A 19984-nucleotide genomic window follows, 5' to 3' on the forward strand; every position below is an offset into this window, starting at 1 on the left:
TCTTACCCGTTTTGATATCCGCATATTTAGTCTTTAATTCTAGCCGTGTTCATGTTAGGAACTTTGTAATCAATCAATTTATCCAATAATTATAGCCGTTTATATTTTTGTGTTTTCATGCATTTATCTTGGCCTTTTTTTTTCTTTTTTTTCACGAGTCAATCAATTGACCTAGATGATACAAGACCGATGGATTAAAGTTGAGCGTCTAAGTTCAGTTGTAACAAAAAAACCCTAAATTGCATCAAAAAAAAAACCTAAACTTTGAAAGCCTGAAAGGGTAGATCTACAACATTCACACAAGTCACTTGAGAGAAATGAGCATGACAACAATTAAAACCTCTACATGAATGTTACACTAGTAACGTATTGATATACATTCATGAATTGATACCGTAATCTAGATTAATTCTTAAATCAGTATACTAACTTCATACAATAATAGATCAGTTAATTAATACTGCATGAAGCCAGTTTACCACTGGCGGGAGAGTTCGTCTACCAATTATAGACTATCAGATAAATAAAATAGTTCTTGACTCGTGACTGCATGCATCAGAGATAGAGGTGGATGGTAGAAATAGAAACTGCTTAAAAACCACGACGAATTCAAGCAATTTTATTTACCAAAATATTAGGCCGAGTGGCTGACTGACCAAGCAGCGAGGGAGAGGCCGAGTACGTTGCAGAGACTCTTGCAAGGAATATAAAAATCAAATGGAAAATGGGATCTAGAGAACTAGTTCAAACTTAGGAAATGGAAAGACTGCAGCACCAATGAAGTCAAAAGCCGCGGGCATTCATATAATGCACTTCTCCATTTTAATTCCTTCCCCAAAGCTTCTTATTTCTTGGGTTTCCCTCTAAACTCCTAAACCCTCTTCTAGATTACCCCAAATTTTGAAGACCTCACTTTCCAATTAATCACAACTTGGTACATGAAGTTCCCAATTCCCTGCACAAATTGCTTCCGCTCCTCACCTGGAGAAGCCCCTCAAAGACTGAGGCAAGGTTAGTTGTAAGAACGTTTGGTGTTCTTGCTTTATGTTCTCGTCATGAATTGTGCTCTTATTGATTTTCTTTTTGTTTCTAAGTTTTTTTTGTTTGTTCTTATGTAATTTTGTGTACCCACCAAAACCCAGATGGTCAAGATCAAGAAAATTTCAGAATTTTCTCTTGCAAGGAGTTGAAATCTGCCACTAATGGCTTCCATGCCTCAAACAAGCTTGGAGAAGGTGGCTTTGGCTCTGTTTATAAGGTGTTTTCTCTTATCCTGCAACATAGAAATTCTGCATATAATGAATATGGGGTTAATTTTGGGATAAATTTTGCAGGGTAAGCTTAAGGATGGTACTCTCGTCGCTATAAAGGTGCTCTCCATCGAACTTGAATCGATGCGAGGAGAGAGGGAGTTCATAGCTGAATTGGCTGCACTTTCTGTAATCAGTCATGAAAATCTTGTTAAACTTAAAGGGTGTTGTGTTGATGGAGCTGCCAGATATTTGGTCTGTGATTACATGAAAAACAATAGCCTTACACACACTTTATTAGGTAATCCTATGCTTCTACTCTGTCATTTTGGGCCTTAATGGTCCTCATTCTAAAGAATCAAACTTATATTAGGCAACTTGGGTTGTCATGTATTGTTGATTAATAGGTGGAGAGCAAAACAGGATGAAATTTAGTTGGGATGCAAGGAGGAGCGTTGCATTAGGAGTAGCTCGCGGACTTGCCTATCTGCATTTCGAGGTTGAACCTCATATTCTGCACCGAGACATTAAGCCGAGTAACATACTTCTTGATGAAAACTTCATGCCAAAGGTTGGAGATTTCGGCTTATCAAAGCTGTTGAGAGAAAACCATTCTCATATCAGTACACGGGTTGCTGGGACAATGTAAGTTTGAATCACTACTTCTGCCTTCATACATTATCATTCTGCCTTTGGATTCTTCTACAAAATGATGTTCCATGCTAATGGGGTTTGTCTAAATAATCCAAAAGGGGTTATCTTGCTCCAGAATACGCTATTAGCGGGCACTTGACTCGAAAATCAGATGTTTACAGCTTTGGAGTTCTGCTGTTGGAGATTGTCAGCGGCCGTGCAATTGTGGATTTTGATATGCAACTTGGGGAGCAATTCCTGGTTCAGAAGGTAAAATAGATTAGAGCACTTAATGATATGCTACTGGCTTGGTCATGCTTTTTTATCATATGGTAGGACTAAAGCCACATTTGTGTGTAAACTTGCAGGCATGGGAATCATACAAGGCCGACAACCTCCTGCAATTAGTTGATCCTATACTTCAAATGAACTTCCCCAAAGATGAAGCACTCCGATTCTTAAAAGTAGGCCTTCTTTGTGTGCAAGAAATGGCAAGACTCCGGCCACGAATGACAAGGACTGTTGAGATGTTGGCGGGTGAGATTGACATGAAAAATTATCAGATTTCACAACCTGGACTTGTTTCTGATTTCACAAACATCAAAATGGGTCAGCATCAGTCAGGTGATCATAGCACTTTCTCCAGGGTCTCCGCAGCTAGTACCACACAAACCCGCTTTTCATCTGAGGAGTTCGGGTTATCCTCGTAAAGATTATGCGTGGTTTTTTTTTTCCTTTGCACAAGCTGTCCCAGGAAAGGTTATTTCAGCCAACAGATCAGATTGTTCTATTCGTTGGACATCTTTCAGTATATAAGATCATCCAAATCCAATTAGAGAAGTCACATTGATAATCTAACTCAACACCACCATTTTTCTTTTGGCTTTACATTGTTTGATAAGTTTTGGAATGAGGAGGTCATTCACTTTGTTTCTTGCTGTTGTTGATAGTATTTTGCAAAATACAAGTGTACAAATTATCTCCAATGAACTAATATTGAAGTTTCTTTAACTGTTTTTGTTATTACACATCCTAAAGTTCATAAACTGCAGCACAGACATTTAACTGATGAAGCAAGCTGGGGATATGAGCCTAAATACTGGTGAAGTTAACAAAAAGAGTAAATATAAAAGTTCATAAACTGCACTACTGCAGCACAGACACTATTAACTGATGAAGCAAGCTGGGGATATGAGCCTGAATACTGGTGAAGTTAACAAAAAGAGTAAATACAAAAGCAAGAAAAGTGCCGGCCTATAACCCTCTCAAATCGCACCCGACTATTTTCTCATCTACCATTCAACTAGCTACTACTTGCATAAAGAAAGCTCAGCTAAACAAACCCACTTCACCTGAAAGGCCATTTCCTTTCCTACTGTGGGGATATGAGAGAGTAAGAGAGAAGCTGAAATAAGAAAGGACAGATCATTTAGGACCTACAATTATTTTTCATTCTCTTGTGCATCAGCTAAGGTTGTTTTTCTGTTCCAAAAGCGATTTGTCATAGAGTGCTTAATTTTCATTTCTCAAATGGGACTGCAAGACACATTTGGTCTCTCAATTCAGACGAGGAAGTAGTTTTCCCATCTCTCAATTGGGGAAATTGGCAATACATTCAACTTACAACACGTATTTGACAAGTAATGCATAGATTTTTATCAACTCGTGCAATTAACCAACAGTAGCAATAACAAGTTAACAACCAGCGAAGAAGTAAACAGAACAATGTTATGGTCATAGTCAAGCATTCAGTTGAAATGCAAGTATGATATCGGTAATACAAAGTAAATGAAAAGGAATACGAGGTCTTCATAAAGAATTGTTAATCTATCGGGATTTATCCTTGTACAAAATATAATATGCATTAAAATAATCTCTCTCAAATTCAACTCGAGACTGCACTCTAATGCCCTACACGATAGGCAAAATATAAGATAAACTTTTATGTGGAATGGTACAAAAAATATTGATCCCTTCACTTTGTGAGGAGTGAGGACTAAGGGAAATATAATGAGAAACAAAGAAAGAAGAGTAAGGAAAGAGCAACCAACATAATTTACAAGAAGCTCGTAAGAGATGTACAGTTGGGGAAGAACATAACTTACTGAAGTAGTAGTGACCAATGTTTGATGTATATCCGGGGACCTGATTCAGAAATTACAAGGTCAAACCATCTTTCACAATGTGCTCCAACCAAGATGCAATATCGGACATGGTAGGACGCTCGTTAGGCTTTTCCTTAACAGCTAGTCCTGCTATATCAGCAAGTTTTAGCAATGGTTCAACATTTCTCGGAAGAGCTACATAGTGATCGATGATGGCAGCTGCTTTGTTCTGTTTTATTAAAGGCAATGCCCATTCGACTATACTTGGAGGAGTGTAATCTCTGTCATAAGCTTTCCGTCCACTGAGAATCTCTAGCAGTACTATCCCGAAGTTGTAAACATCACTTTCCAAATCCCCACCGAGATCCTTGTCATTAGAAGTAAGGAGCCCAAAATCTGCAATTCTTGCACCCCATTCAGAATCCAAAAGAATATTTGAGGTCTTCACATCGCGGTGGACAATGGGAGGCACAAATTCCTTGTGAAGGTACTCGATCCCCTTTGCAGCCTGCATTGCAATTTTCAACCGGAAGCCCCAGCTTAGAGGAGAAAGACCACCATGGAGATGGTCATAAAGTGTACCATGGGGCATGTACTCGTATACGAGCAGCCTCTCCCCCATCTCTGAGCAGTAACCTAATAAGTTCACAATATTACAGTGTCGAATTTTGCAAAGAACTTCTAATTCCATTTCAAAGTCCCTACTGTTGGTGTGAATTATAGTGGCAGCATTTGCTCTCTTGACTGCAACTTGCTGCCCTTCTGCTAGAACAGCTTTGTAAACAAAGCCATAGCTTCCCCTACCAAGCTCATTAAACTCCTTGAATCCGTTGGTTGCATCTTTTAGTTCAGAGAGTCTGAACACTTGAGCCACCCCAGGACATGGAATAACGGATAGAGGAGCTTCTGAATCTTCGTTATTGTCCGCTTCCAACTCTGGCTTCCCAATGCAAGACTTGAACTGCTTCTTGGTCCCTTCTTCCTTTCGGGAAGTGGTTAAACGGGGAAGAAAGCACCAACTGATTGATATCAGCAAGAAACCCAAAGCACAAGACCCGAATATGATCACCAATCTCCGAACATGATGCCATAGCTTCCTCTTCATCTCTGGAGGTGCTTGAAGCCCACAAATATCTCTACAAGTGCTGTTTTGGCAAAGAGAGCAAGCTGTGCACACTCTATCAGCATGTTCAGTACATGAACTCGACAAGAAGTACCCCTCAGAACAATTCGACCCACAAGGTGAACAAATCGTTAGATCGTTTCGAACACACAAGCTTGTCAAATCCACCTCATTAAGAACACTAACATTGAAAGCAAACTTCCCCACCCCACAAAAACCAGGACTACAAAGACCTGGACTACACAACTCCAATGGAGGATCATACTCAGGTTTCTGTGAGGAAGTTGCATTAGCAGCCCAACATTCCAGCAACAGATCATCCTCCCTTATCCCACAAGTAGTAAAATCCGATGAAGCAATTGCCACAAACCCTGGACCTTTAGGAACCAAAGAAGAGTTGAAGATCCCCCAACACTCAACTCCATGGTTATCGTCTCTAATCCCACAAAAATGGCGAGCCCCGGCGGCCAACGCCACGTATTGGGTGTCATTTGGATGACCAGCTAACAAATCAGCATCACCCCAACATTGAACCTCACCAGTTACCTCTGAAATTCCACACAGTGAAGCCTTCCCTGAAGCTAAAGCTGTGAAATTGTCTACTACACCAGAGACCCCTAAGTTAGAGGAATTGGGTCCCCAGCAAATAAGCCCTCCCTCTCTAATACCACCACAGGTAAACCCTTCACCAGAAACAACCTTTTTGAATGCAAGATTGCTGATTGACTGATCAGAAAACAGAGTACTCTGTTTTGAACTCAAAGTACTATTCCCAGTTTCATAAATCTCCCAACAATCTACTGTACCCAAATCGTGATCAGAATAATAGGAACCTCTGATGGCACAGACATGGCTCTTGCCGGCGGCAATGTGAGCATAAGCTGTGGTCCTTAAAGTGGGTGGTACGAGATCTATACCTGGGGCAATGGAGCTCCAACAATACGCCTGCGACGTGTTCGATAAAATGCCGCAGAGAAAACCTTCACCGCCGGAGAGAGCAGCCATCGCCGGAATGTCGCTAAAAGACGGCGAAGTAGGCAAAGAAGCCGAGGACGGCGTCGACTCCGAGCTGTTCTTTCCCCAACAAACCACGTCCTGCTTGCCGCTAGCATCTATGGCGCAGAAGAACCCACTTTCGCCGAAAGAGGCCGAGATTGGCCCCATTGATCCAAACCCAGATGCAGTTTTGAAGAACAGAAGTAGGAGAAGAGAGAACCCAGAAATGGTTTGGTGGGTTTGCATGGTTTGGTTGGGATTGGATCAGTGATGGCATGGACTGGTTTTAGGGTGAGGTTTATGCATGGTGGGATTGGTGTTTTGGGTGATGCTAGTTTTGCTGAAGTTGGAGAGGTGTGAGTGTGAGGATGGTGACGATGAAAGAACGTGGGTGTCGCAGCCATTTTTACTGTTTTGGTGGACCGTTTAAGGACTGAAAGTAGTTACTGGCTTACTGCAACTAGTTGCATATTTTAATGCTAATAATGTCTGCTTCGTTTTGTTTACTGCAAGCTTTGATCGGATTGGATTTGGAGGTGATGCTGTTCACCGTGTTAGCGTCAAACGAGGATTACAGTCCGCCACATGGTTCAACAAGTGGGAGTTTTCAGCTCGGCTGGACTCTGGAGGGAGAGGGGGAAGTGTCTGACTATTGAACTCCCTTGACTTCTACAATTGAAACATTAACAAATGTGTTCTCATTGTTGTGTTGTGAGTATTTGAAGCATCGACGATTCTTCAGAGTTGTCATGTTTGTGTTCGTTTCAGATTCGTGATTGATACTCTTTCTCAAAATCAGAGTGTTTGTATTAAATTTGCGTCAACAATGTTTTTTTTTTAAGTTTTATGTTCAATTCGGATACGTATCGGTAACATTTCTTCACAATTGTCATGTTTGTGTTCGTTTCTGAATTCATGTTAGTTATACTTTTTCAAAACTACAATGTTTGAAACAAATTTGCATCAACAATACTTCTTTAGAGTTGTCATATTTATATCAGGACTATCGAGTTCATATGAAATATATGTTTCGCATAAAAAAAATATATGAAATATATGTTATGAAAAATTATAATATCGTGTCGTATTCGTATCAGATACATGTGAACAATATATTTTTAAAACTATAATGCTCATACAATTAGATACGTGTTGATAGCATTTTAGAATCTAAATGCAAACATTTAGACAATGCACTCATCATCTTTTCTCTTGTCATGTAACATTAATTTCCATGCTTGTGATATAATCTACCCATCAACAACCAATACAGATCTAATTCGACACTATAGAGGCTTTATTATGGAACTGAAGTTGACTTAATTATTAAGATAATTTTGATATTGCTTCAGTATCAATAGCTAAACACATTGCACAAATCCGCAGAAACCTGTTCCATTTTCTGTGTTTTGTAAGAGTCCAACGTGCTCCACTAGTACTCTAAGATAACTTTGTATATAAATCTATTGTTGAAGCTCTTCAGTACCTAAACATTAGAAACTTTTAAATCATACATGCCAGAAATAAAAATTGGGGATCCAAATGTGAGAACTTTCATAACTTGTACAAATGAGCAAGAAGGAAGTGGGTTTTTGATCCAAAAGAGACTTGAATGGTGCAAAGACAAAAAAAGCATTCCACTCACTAGATCATTGTAGTTAGAAAGTTGGTTTTGGTGCGGTGTGAATGTGTGATAGCACTATTGCTGCCATTTCATAACCTTTTAATTTCAGTGCTTCTGGCTTTCATGGATTCGGAGAACCCAAACACCCAAAATAAAAATGCTAGTAAACTTTCGTGAATCTTATAAAATCCTTTTATCATCTTGTTATATTGGCTAAAGAAGGTATTTACTTATTTATGGAGGAAAGAAAAGAAAAGATTTTCAAAAGTCAATTTACATAGTTGTGGATAAAGAAAAGTTCTTGGATCCATCTGCCTGATCATTATACTGGTCACATTCTACAAAGAAAGTGACAAGTCGCACAATTAAAGATATTTTCGGTAGCTTGGGACATATACATAGATTATTTAGGGTATGGAGTTTTAGGAAGTTATTCTAATGAGGACCACTTTAATAAGGACTAATTGAGGACTTTCTAATTAACGGCTTGGGAGACCCACTTTTTTATTACATTACGACGAATCAACTGTTAAATGTTTATGTATGCATGAGTATATCATTTCTGAAAATTTTCTTCCAAATTGCTAATTGTTAAGGTACCGAACTAGATCAAATCAATAGACGAATCAAATCTATCACACATGAATGCCTTAACGATTTTCAATTTGGTTGAAAAATTGCATAAATGATCTACATATGAATATAAATATATAATGGTTGATTTGAGAAAATGTGATCGAAAAGTGGGTCTCACAAAAAAGTTTTCAACTAGTCCTCATTTTAGTGATCCTCATTAGAAGCTCTCTCTAGAGTTTTATATATCCGCCTATGTGACATCTTTTTATTGGTTGGCTGCCATAATCTCTAAAACCATCCATTAAATTAGCTGTCCTACAAGACTTTAGTTTACTAATGTATGATGGATGTTGATTTATGAGATTATTCTACGACTTAAAAACCATACAAAATATGTTGAACTATATCATTTCGTCAAGTCATTATTAATAAATAAGTGACCTGCAAATGACTAATTTTTTTTTTTTCAAATCGAGATCACATGGTATCTTTAAAGGCTTCCTAGGCCAACAAACTAATCCGTATAGGTTTAGGGTGGCGGCGGATTGGATTCTTCATGCTGACGGTGGCCTGTCGGCGGCGTGGATTTTGATCCTGGGCAGTGGTGGTGTGCTAGTAGTAGTCCCTTTTGTGTTGAAGTCAGACTGATTTCTAGGGCGGCTAGGAATTCATCATGTGCCCTAGGTTTTCATTTTGGGGCTTACTTGAGTAATTATATTCTGTTTTATTTGTTTATATTACTTAGTAGTTGATTTTTTTATTTTTGCATAGGTGTGGATTCAGAGCAATTGAAGTTGATTTTTTTACCCCTTCTACTATTACATATGCACTTGAGTGAGCATTTTTAAGTGTAGGATTATGTATGGGAGACTTATTTTCTCAAGACCACATATGTGGCGGTTCCTTATAATGCTACCATATTCTTAAATGAAGTGTTCTCGTTTCTTCTAAAAAACAAAATGTTATTAAACTAGTATTTTTCAATGGTGTATAACCATGATGCAAGTGTTGATACAGTACTTTAGTTTTTTTTTTTTTTTCTTTTTCTTTTTCTAGTGCAACAACATGTAGCCTAAAAGAATTACAAGGCACAGGCAGTTATTTACATTGTTATATTAGGTTTTGTTTGAGATTTTCCAACACATGTCTCAAGTCGGATATAAGTTTGTACTTGACACCATTAACACTACACACCCGATAAAGATGGATTCAGTGGATGCAATTCGTTTTTGTGGGCGAAACAAAATACTTTTATAATTTCTAGTAATGTCACTTACACCAACGAAATCAGTTAACTTAAAAAACGACCAGAAAATGTTTACATTCGCATGAACTCTCGCCCAAATCTGTTGTGGTTCTCGAGAACCAAATTTGTGCCGATATCTCTAGTTAGACGAATCATCAAGTAGGTAATTGTTCTTTGTCATTTTAATGTTTTAACCTTTCGAAGTTTAAACTTAGACAAAACAAATTGCCAAGTTACGGTGTGCTAGACTACCAGTACATTTGCTGCCAATGTCCTAGAAATCCTCAACCGGGATCTCATATCACGTGGTTGCTAGGTCACACTTGTCTGGCCTCAATTTGGATTTCTCAACCCAAAAAAATGACTGCCTTCTTCAACAACTTGGTCCTCAAATTGCTTTTTCAGTCAAAATCCAATGCCCTAATACCCAATAGAAACTGTCTCATTTCCTAATACTACAAAATCCCATCTGGTTGGGTACACACTTGAGAAAATAATGTGGGGTCTTCATGAAGATCTTCTGGTCCATCCCAAAATCCAATTCAGTGTATTCAAGTGGTTCAAATGTAAAAAGTTTATGATGGAATGCAATCATGTAAACTATGCAATTGTTCCTGTCCCTGATTTTAGGCCACTCTGGAGTCTCATGACCCATTTTGTTACAGTCTTGAGGTAGCAAGATCCAGACTAGAGAAGACAAGAAAATCAAGGGTTAGATCATTTTCAATTCTTGTGTTTTGATTGGATTTCAATTTCCATTCATGCGTTATCAATTTTCATTTTAATTGTGGTGATCAAAACAACTGAATTAACAATACATAGATCAAAATTAAAATCCTAAACCAAATCACACCCACTCAATAATTTGATTCCAGAATTTGGAGGGCATGGATAGGATGGGGTGCCTTGGTTGTGAACATGAATGGGGACCCAGTTGTTTGTATCACCCCATCTTTCCCATGTGGTCTGCCATGGATGAAGATGTACCTGCACCTTATCTTGGACTTTCTTTGTTTGGATACTAAATCTTAATGTTGAATTAAAATAGTGTACAATCTATGTGGATTGATGTTCTCTATAATAATGTGCCTTAACTCAAAGCCAGAGATTTCAATTAGATCAACAGAATCAACAATGTGCTTCTTATTGCAGTACAAAGGAGACTAAGGTGACCATATTCCCAGCACTGACTAGTTTTTCTACTTTCCAAGAAAAATAGGAGTCCCTTTACTTCACTTTCCCAAGAATATATATACTGCTTCCTTTCCTATTATAAAACTCGAATGGGGGTATTGTTTCATGTACGAGTGAATCCTGCTTGGTCGTTTTTGCGATGGATTTCCCTCAACTAGCTCCACTGTCTTAGCATAGATAACTGCAGCCAGCATTTCACTTCACCGTATAGAACAATTGCATGTATGATTCACAAGATTAGAGCTATTAGTATTTATTTATTTATTTTGAAAATGAGCAAGGTTTCCCGTCAGGTAGGAGTTGGGGAACTCCTCCCTATGTTATTATTAATATTTGGGTAATACATTGAGGGAGACATAGAGCATAAACCTCGTAATGAATTACAACCATCTTCAATAATAATATCCAGAATAATGTCCGGAGTGAATAATGTATGATTCACGAGATTAGAGCTAAGCGTATTTTTAGCTCTCGAAGTTCGGAGAATGAGTTTACTACGTCATTCTAAAATGAGATTCACAGTACTTCTTCAAGGCCGGGTGGCCATGAAAATTTACAGGTTTAAGGCGAAATAAATTTATGACGCTCAAGAGCTTTTAATATATTGAATTATTTTTTTAACTAACGAATATAAAAGAATCTAAAATAAAAACTGCATAGCACAATAGATTGGTATACCAATTAGAAGCTTTTTTCGAGCAATTGAGAAGAATAATGAAACACTCAACTCTCAAGTTGTCTGAAAAGATGTGTTCGTTTTTATTTTTTACCAAAGAATGTTGTTGACAACTAATTTGTCACCTCGTCAGCATAGGTGAACATAAAATTCTTTTTGGTGTTTGTTTTTCTTTTTTAATTTTTTATGAGAGACTTGTGCATACAATTAATTCGTTGGCAAAGGTGTGTCCATTTAAAACTTTTATTATGGGAATAATGGTGCATCAATTGTTTATTTTATTAATTATGGTAGACTTTTTGGGGGTGAATTATTCATCGCCAAATGTATGTCCATTTTTTATTTAAAATTTTCATTAAATTGGGGACCAAAGACTTCGACATAGTCGACTAATGGTCAGGGCCGTCTTTTGAACTTTATTTTTCTTTTAAGATTGTATGTATGATTTGTGAATAACGGTGTTCATGTAAGTGAGGCTAACGATATCTATGTCCATGCTCGTGTAAGTGAGGCTAAGCACACTAAAAGATGTCATTTTAAAATACAGAGAATTTACAAACTGGAGCCTCCACTCCTCCAGTACAGCCCATTCCTATTTGGTCAAACAAGACCACATTTCTATTTGAGACCATGATTTTCCCAACCAAAATTGTGGACTATGATTGTATTTTTTTTTTTTCCATAAGTAAATCTGCCACCACTAAATCATGAATTTAAGCAATTACAAAACTGATAAAAATCCAAAAACTGAGAAAATCATTATAAGAATTGGGTCGAAATTTGGCCTTTTGTCAATTGGAGAAGCTTCTAAAAATCATGTTTTACTAATTGTGAGATAATCTGACTTTAACTTAGATTAACTTCATTTACAGCACTCGAGTTTGGAAAAGGGGATTTACAGCACTTCATTTACCGTATAAAATTGCATGTGATCCTTTCAAACACTAACACTAACTCAGAGAAATTTAGCTCTCAAGTTCGGAAATAGCTTTACTACGTTATTCTAAAATGAGAGTCACCAGCATCTTTGGCTTTGGATCTGTAACTGAACTTGGAAGTTCCCAGTTACGATCCCATCCTTTTGTGAGATCCATAGAAGGCACAGATTTGCAGTTGCTGCTAGCGCTCCTGTTAAGGTTCTGTTATTGACGTGTAAGAGGGAGTCTTTGCAGGTTAAGCGAAGAGACGAGACAATCTGGGGGAGACAGAATTCAAGCCTCAAAATGTTGCCAAAGAGATTCCAGTACTTTGGAGACAAAGGCTTGCAGCTTAAGTACCGAAAAATTATAAAAATTGCATCCCCACCCATCCAAGAAAAATCTAATGATTGTTACAAGAATTGTGCCTGATGAACCCTTAATCCAATAACTGAAACAAGATGAAACTGGTACAAAGTTCATGGCCTAACAATCTCTGCAACATTATTCTTTTTTGACAGGATACATAATTAAAGCAGTTGCTCAACAAAATACGCCACAACATATCAAATAGTGAATACCAGGATGGATACTAACAAGTCCAAGGACCAGGATGAATAAGGCAAGCAAAAGAATACAATACTTGAGGGAGTTTTAAATTACAACTGTACCATCTATGGAATTAATTTCTCACTGTCGTCACATGCTTCAGAAGCATCTGGACAACATCACCTGATATCCTTGAGCCCTCTGTCGAGAGGTGATTGATCTTTTCCGTAGTTTCCACTTCAAGGCGCTTCACATTAGCCCCAGAATCTCCACTGCTCTGCTTGGTCACCAGCAAGGAAAAAGAAAGGGCAAAATTACAACAGATATTGCCATAAAAGAATTCTAGAAAACACAAGTATTATATGGTTTTGTGAACGTTAGTCATCCACATCGTGCATAGATGATAGGCAGTCATTTACCATGGGATCCAGAATTCGCCCCACGATTATTAGGAACTGCATGGATGACTGACACTAGCAAAGGTACCAAAGCTCATACATATTGAAGCTCTCTATACATGAAAATGGCATGTAACGCCATGAAATCTAATGAACAATCAATATATTGCTTTCACCAACATATACATACCGCTGCAACTTTCTTCTGGAATTCACGCTCCATTTGGGCACGGTAATCAGCGATCTCCCTTTCCGCCTCTTCTTTGGCTTGTTTCAGCCTAGTGAGTTTAGCTAGCAGAAGACAACCAAACACCAAAGCAATTAGAAAACAACTCAAGATACTGGATTTCAGTGTTCCATCTAGAAACCCTTCAAAAAAGAAGGGTAACACCGTAACATGACTGCATAACCACAGGCAAAGGTTCTAGTAGTAAGCTAGGAGACATAATTCACCTAACAAAAAGTTTTAATTTGTCAAGACTGCTAGAACATTACCCCCTCTCTAATCTCTACATATAAACTCATGGAGAACAAAGCAACAAGAGCATCTCTAGCCTAATTGATCGACAATACAATCAGAAGTTGCAAATACACATTCACAGCAGGAGATCACATGAAAACGCCCGCATATATCAACACACATAACTCACACCTCATCAACAACCAAAGATAAGGAACAAAACTCACCATTTCTAGCAGCATTGACGATATGCTGAGCTTCTTGCTCTGCAGCAAGCAACTGTTGAATTCCACCTTGACCCCTGTTTGATGCGGATGCCATGGTTTCTGAAAAACATTACAGTTTATTACAATATCAATAATCAAAACCCCAACAAAAAACACCATGAGAAACTCCCTTAAAAACCAAATTTATACATTATATGCAATATTCCAGTAACAACACATAAATTATGGCACATCAAAACATGATTTCTCATATCACAAATTTTCTTTAAGCCTCTGATTTCATAAGTAGATCTCTGATTGGGAAGAAAGATCCATTCGAAACCAAAATCAACGACGATAATCAATCTAGTGACCAAATTAAAAGCATTCAAGACACTCAGAACAGTAAACTGAATAATCGATTCGTTTCGTAGCAACCTAAAACGGATCGGAGCTCAAAAACAACACAATCTCTCCCGTTTTCTCAGAACTAAAGCAGTTGTTGTCGATTAAAACATGGATCGCAGTGAAATTAAGTAGAACTGGAACAAGATAATTAAGGTAGGACAAATACAGAGACAGGGAAGCGTAAAGTGAGTACCTTAGGGAGAGTAGCGAGCGATCGGTCTGAGATTTGGAGTGAAGGTTCAGAGATAAGCGGGGACACAGATACGAAAGACCCTGTGTGCACCTTTATGTAGAAACGGAGATGACCGTAACTAACCGAGTTACCCTGGTAAATATTAATCCTACGATGTCGTTTTGCATCCTTGCTTTTAGCCTACTACACAAATTCCAACAGAATTGGGCTTTGGGCCTTGGATATTTTGATTATTTTCAGCTTTATCTAGTGAAGATGTAAATTTCTCTAGATGAAAGATAAAAGGTAGTATTATTCTAGATTGGGTTATTTACATGTTAACCAAAATATCAGTTAGAGAAAATCGGAATGTGCGTGTATCACCTATTCAATTACTAAATAGTATATACAAGAGAGTTAATGTGAATAATTAATCTCATGCACTGACCTAATCAAGCAAATTATATATACCTGGAGTTGCAATTCTGTTCTTCAATTCGCATCTGTCCATATTGTCCGACTTTCTTACTACAATTTTTTTTTACCACATCCAATAAATTATTTCAGAATGCTCCTAATTATTTGCCTTAAAATTATGCTTGTTAGCGTATTGTTTCTAGTAGAGTTGAGAGTTGGTAATGCAACAGAGATCGGTTACAGTCCAATCAGATCCTCCAGAATGCAAAAACCCTAGTTGATTGCCTCCGCCTTAGCCTCCTTACACGAGAGGTTGCCCAAAGGTCAAAGATATCACGGCAGCCCTCTTGCAACAAGTGCATCAATGCCATCGCCACCACTTAATTGATAACCCTTCGATCATCGCCACTAGCTTACTCAATTTCACCTCCCAAAAATATATTGTTACCATTAAAACTGTGTAGGGATTATAGATTTATTAGTAGATCTGCTGGAGCACTTACCCCACATGAGTGTTATTCCAACTTTCATTCTACATTGAAAAAAAAAAAAAAAAGTTTTACTCCAACTATTGGATCCATTATATCAATACATACATGTCAAGCATGATAGATTGATGAAGAAGTAATTTGTTGAATTTGAATTGCTTCAACTATGTTGATCTATAATTTGATACTCTAAAGTAATGTTCGGTGAACCATATTTTTTTAGTACCGTATGCATTCTAGTGTCCCACCTTACGTTGCAACTAATGTGGCACAAAACCAAACCTATTGTAGAATTTCATTAAGAAGAATTCTTACATAGGGCAAACGTACCACTTGGCGGTGGGCACATCAGCTGCCACATAAAGTGGAATGCGTTAGTACTCAAAAAGGTGATTCACTTAGCATTACTCTTCTCTAAATTTTTTATTTTGTTCAGAGAAAGTTACTTAGCTAATCATATAAGTTGACAGACTTGGAAACAGTCCCAACTGGAAATCCTTATGACTAAAGCATTGTAATTCATTACATCAATAATATGCCAGTTTAAACTTGCAATTGATTTAACGTCCTAAAACTTCGAAGCATGAGCGCAGTACTGTATTGCAATTACAAAACTTGACAATGATAAAGATATCTAGAGATATAAAATTCTTAGTGGCCGGCAGAGCGTCTCAGAGATCTTCTCTCGTAGCCAATTCGTAATCGTACTCTGCTTTGGACTTGTTATATTTCTTCTTATTGAACACAATACCCGCCAATCCAACCAAGCAAACAGCACCAAGCACAAAACCAACCATTGTTACCCTGTTTTTACTCTGCTCCGAAGTAGTCCGAACTATAATACTCATCGTCAAATTCAACATTCTCGTCTTCTGCTCTGTAGTTGGACGACAATACAGTAGGATTAGGAGCCATGTCAGAGTCAGGAGAACCAGGCTCAGTATCGGATAATTGATCGGATCCGAACACAGAAGATGGTTCAGGTGCTGGAGCTTGAGTTGGAGTGTAAAGCTCATAGACTTCAGGAGCCTCAACTTCAATGTAAGGAGGAGGAGAAGGGTATTGTGTGAAGTAAGGAGCAGGGGAAGGAGAGTAGTCTGGAGAGAGATTAAGCTGCTCTGCCTCTATTTCAGCTGCTAAAGCATCAGTATAAGGCGGCGGCGGTGGTGGAGAATATTCCGATGCATCTGAAGAGAGCGAAGAATCTCCTCCGCTTTCAGGAAACTCGGGATAAGGAGATGGAGATGAAGCTGCAGCGAATAGAATCTCATTATCTGCAGGCATTGTGTCATTTGCCGATGAGGCCATTGTAACAAAGAGCAGTGTAATGATGCAGACACATATCTTGGAGAGCTCGGCTGCCATAGTGTTGGTGATTTTGCTGTGTATGATTAAATGTGGCTTAGAAAGAATTGTGAAACTCTACAGCTGAATGATGAAGGAGGGTTTCTTTAATAGAGGTGATGAAAGAACTGATCCAGGTAGCAATGACAAGGTGGATTGAGAATGTGTTAAATTGGTGGGAAATGGGTTCGATTCGGAATTTAAATTCCGACTATGAAAATATTTGTGGTGAAAGGGTTGCTTTGTGAATATTTATTTCTAATATTAATTCTTGATTGGAAAACTTAATGCAGGAGGTGAAAGCTAATAATTAAGGTGTGCGCGGAAATTTATCAATCATGGCATTAACAGGTTGAAAGGAATTTGGAAGATTGCAATTCAATTTGGCTTGTACGTTTTAAACATGAAAGTTTTGAAGTACGAAAGTCCAAGGGGAAAACTTTTTTTTCCCTTTCTTTTCTTTTTAAATCCCTACCCCTGTCCTCCTCACTCCGGTCATCCTATGACCAATGAGAATACACCGGTGTCGACTTTCACAGTGTTAATTATTCTAAATAACCAACATGTCATAACTTACCAACAACAAGGTGAAACTCAATTGATGTACATTTGTAGAATTTTTCATCTGGTATGTTTATTTTCTTTTATCTAATCACAACAATCAATCGAACAATACAGAAATTACTGATGGAATAACTATGCAACATTGTTCAAATATGGTTAGCGTGTGATTAAATAAGTCCGTTAGTTAATTTTCATCTTAGATATGTGAACATAAAAGAGTTTGTTTACGCATACCAAATTTATTTCTTTTAACACAATCTTCATTTGTGAATGTACTTTTAGCATGACAGCAGACTCTAATTAAAATGCTTTCTTCTAGCATAAGCTTCATTTGTGAATGATGGAGCTTTCAATGTGACTGCCCCTTCTAAAATGCATAAAGATGTGTCATTGAAATTTGTATATATTTATACATTTGTCTGAAGACATATGTAGTCTAAAATAAGATATTAGTAGAAATTGAAGATATATTTTAGGGAGGAGATTGACTTGTATCAGAGCCGCTTGACTTGAGCGTACCTTGACTCCACGCTGGTTGTCAACTAGGCGAACTTAGGCAATTGAAAATAATTTAGGTGGTGACTCATATTCTGGTCGCAGTGATCAATGGAGCCAAAGTTTTAATGATTTGAGGTATATGTATGCTACTATAAGGTTTTTGTGGCCAAGCCTACAAGTTTTTCATGCAACAAAAGGGGCCTGGAACAGTAAGGCTGACGAGATCATTCTACTTGGTTATAGAGGGAATGAGCATTAGTTGGCTAGATGGGTAGTAGATGGATTTAGGAACTGGAACTAGCTAGTTATGATTTATAGTTATAGAGGTAATGAGCATTTAGGAACTGGAACTGGAACTAGAACGTACTGGCTGGCTGAGTAGTAGATGAATTTAGGCACTGGAACTAGCTAGTTCTAGTTTACAATTGTATCAGATGGATTTTGGAGGTAGTAGATCAAGTTTTAACTGGAATCAATATGCTCTTTCTAGTGTATAGTTCCATTCATCTTACAATTGTACCCTGTTCTATGAATAGTATGGTTCACCCCTATGAGAAAAAAAAAATGTATTTGTTTTGAATTTTTTTTTATGTAAATCCTTTTTTAACCTTGATCTCTGGAGAGCAATTGCAATTGATGATCGAAAAAAATTAACTGATAAAAAACCCTTTTGACTGTATTTGAAATTCGGTATTTGGGTTGGAAGAGAATTGCGATTGAACAATCGAGGTATGACACTTGCATTACACGGTCTGCATGTACTTTTGCCACTTTCAGCATCTAGAATTTAGAGAAGCGCGCGTTTCCTTATGGCTTCTGGTATGAATAACATCAATTGAAATTTCAGAATCGGGAAGAAAAAACTACCCACAACCAACTTTTACTATGCTTAATATGCATCATTATAGATATGACCTGACTTTTTATGGCGATGTTAGCGTGTAAATACGATTACTCATAATAACTGATGTAAGACAACATCCCAGTTTTAACGTGTAAAATGTAGCTACTGTCGGACAAAGATGGCAATACTAAGTTGATGATAAACTAGGGCTGTACTGTGATGTACTGTAGCCGGTGTATGAAAGCAAGGCAGGGGTCTCAGACGTCCTCCCTCCTGGTCAATTCGTACTGGTCCTCTGATCTTGGCTTATTGTCTTTCTTCTTCTTATTAAACAAAAAACCAGCCAATGCCACCAAGCAAATAGCACCAATCACAAATCCGACCATCGTCATCCGATTCTTGCTTCGTTCCGAACTATAATCTTCACCTTCAAATTCAGCACTCCCATCCTCTGCTCTGTAGTCGAATGGCAATACAGTAGGATGAGGAGCCATGTCTGGAGAACCAGACGCAGTATCTGCTGACTGACCCGACCCAAAAACAGAAGACGGTTCAGGTGCTGGAGCTTGCTCATAGATTTCAGGAGCCTCAACTTCAATGTAGGGAGGAGGAGAAGGGTAAGGAGCTGGCGAAGGAGAGTAGTCTGGAGAGAGATTAAGCTGCTCTGCTTCAATTTCAGCGGCTAAGGCGTCAATGTAAGATGGTGATGGTGGAGGAGAATGTTCTGATGAATCTGAAGAGAGCAAAGAATATCCGCTACTTTCGGAAGGCTCTGGATAAGGAGATGGAGATGAAGTAGGGAATAGAATCTCACCAACTGCAGGCATTTCGTCTGTCGACGAGGCCATTATTAGAGAGAGCAGTGTAATTGCGCAGATACATAACTTGGAATGCTCGGATGCCATTGGTTTGTAAAGCTTGTTGTATATGGTTCAATGTGGTTTAGAAAAAGAATGTGAAACTTGGCAGCTGAATGGTAGAGGAGGGCTGATTATATAAACTTCATGAAAGCTGAATGTATTATTGTTTCAATTAAGATGCTGAATGTCTTAATTGCTGGGAATAAATAAGGTTTCAATTTCGAGTATGGGGATGGCTTGGTGTTTATACAATTGAGGGGGAAGTGACTGTGACTTGTATATGAAGTAATGTTGAAAAGGCTGGCCTTGGATGTATTTCTTTCCACTTTTTATTGCTGGATTTGAACAGCTAATTGTGATGTGATGAATTCTAATTAATTGGCGCGGCAAAATTTCTGATTGAAAGAAATTTCCAAGAAAGAGAAGTTGAAATCGT

General features: G+C 38.1%; 5 protein-coding genes across 6 annotated transcripts; 1 reads left to right on the top strand and 4 right to left on the bottom strand.

The window, feature by feature from the left end:
* The first annotated feature begins 625 nt into the window (after positions 1 to 625).
* LOC133721231 (putative serine/threonine-protein kinase) lies at positions 626 to 2894 on the top strand. Of its 2 annotated transcripts, none has more exons than XM_062147785.1 (6): positions 626 to 1011; positions 1143 to 1258; positions 1335 to 1551; positions 1658 to 1895; positions 2066 to 2153; positions 2252 to 2894. In XM_062147785.1, exons 1-6 carry the CDS (start codon positions 939 to 941, stop codon positions 2591 to 2593), a joined length of 1074 nt encoding a protein of 357 aa, XP_062003769.1. In that variant the 5' UTR covers positions 626 to 938; the 3' UTR covers positions 2594 to 2894. The 2 variants fall into 2 exon arrangements, with proteins under 2 accessions (XP_062003769.1, XP_062003768.1); XM_062147784.1 differs by having other exon boundaries at positions 629 to 1011; positions 2003 to 2153.
* A 767-nt stretch (positions 2895 to 3661) lies between these two features.
* LOC133719774 (serine/threonine-protein kinase-like protein CCR1) lies at positions 3662 to 6819 on the bottom strand. The gene has a single exon (XM_062145945.1). It carries the CDS (start codon positions 6351 to 6353, stop codon positions 4041 to 4043), a length of 2313 nt encoding a protein of 770 aa, XP_062001929.1. The 5' UTR covers positions 6354 to 6819; the 3' UTR covers positions 3662 to 4040.
* A 5943-nt stretch (positions 6820 to 12762) lies between these two features.
* On the bottom strand, positions 12763 to 14681 carry LOC133720545 (V-type proton ATPase subunit G-like). Its single transcript, XM_062146897.1, has 4 exons — positions 14555 to 14681; positions 13975 to 14073; positions 13478 to 13578; positions 12763 to 13166 (listed from the first exon to the last, which is right to left on the bottom strand). Exons 2-4 carry the CDS (start codon positions 14066 to 14068, stop codon positions 13023 to 13025), a joined length of 339 nt encoding a protein of 112 aa, XP_062002881.1. The 5' UTR covers positions 14069 to 14073; positions 14555 to 14681; the 3' UTR covers positions 12763 to 13022.
* A 1567-nt stretch (positions 14682 to 16248) lies between these two features.
* LOC133722865 (pectinesterase inhibitor 10-like) lies at positions 16249 to 16803 on the bottom strand. Its single transcript, XM_062149724.1, has one exon. It carries the CDS (start codon positions 16801 to 16803, stop codon positions 16249 to 16251), a length of 555 nt encoding a protein of 184 aa, XP_062005708.1.
* A 2142-nt stretch (positions 16804 to 18945) lies between these two features.
* Positions 18946 to 19536, bottom strand: LOC133722867 (E3 ubiquitin-protein ligase RGLG1-like). The gene has a single exon (XM_062149725.1). It carries the CDS (start codon positions 19534 to 19536, stop codon positions 18946 to 18948), a length of 591 nt encoding a protein of 196 aa, XP_062005709.1.
* Between the last annotated feature and the right edge of the window lie 448 nt (positions 19537 to 19984).

Source organism: Rosa rugosa, chromosome 7 (genome assembly GCF_958449725.1).
Source record: "Rosa rugosa chromosome 7, drRosRugo1.1, whole genome shotgun sequence".
Classification (NCBI taxonomy): Eukaryota; Viridiplantae; Streptophyta; class Magnoliopsida; order Rosales; family Rosaceae; genus Rosa; species Rosa rugosa.

Bases quoted from the DNA above. Each gene is read 5' to 3' on its own strand.
- LOC133721231 (XM_062147784.1), top strand. From the start codon at position 939: ATGAAGTTCCCAATTCCCTGCACAAATTGCTTCCGCTCCTCACCTGGA. The intron at 1,012-1,142 runs GTTAGTTGTAAG...ACCAAAACCCAG, and splicing joins CCCTCAAAGACTGAGGCAAG to ATGGTCAAGATCAAGAAAAT. The intron at 1,552-1,657 runs GTAATCCTATGC...GTTGATTAATAG, and splicing joins CCTTACACACACTTTATTAG to GTGGAGAGCAAAACAGGATG.
- LOC133719774 (XM_062145945.1), bottom strand. From the start codon at position 6,353: ATGCAAACCCACCAAACCATTTCTGGGTTCTCTCTTCTCCTACTTCTG.
- LOC133720545 (XM_062146897.1), bottom strand. From the start codon at position 14,068: ATGGCATCCGCATCAAACAGGGGTCAAGGTGGAATTCAACAGTTGCTT. The intron at 13,579-13,974 runs GTGAGTTTTGTT...GTCTTCTGCTAG, and splicing joins CGTCAATGCTGCTAGAAATG to CTAAACTCACTAGGCTGAAA. The intron at 13,167-13,477 runs GTATGTATATGT...GTGACCAAGCAG, and splicing joins TCCAGAAGAAAGTTGCAGCG to AGCAGTGGAGATTCTGGGGC.
- LOC133722865 (XM_062149724.1), bottom strand. From the start codon at position 16,803: ATGGCAGCCGAGCTCTCCAAGATATGTGTCTGCATCATTACACTGCTC.
- LOC133722867 (XM_062149725.1), bottom strand. From the start codon at position 19,536: ATGGCCTCGTCGACAGACGAAATGCCTGCAGTTGGTGAGATTCTATTC.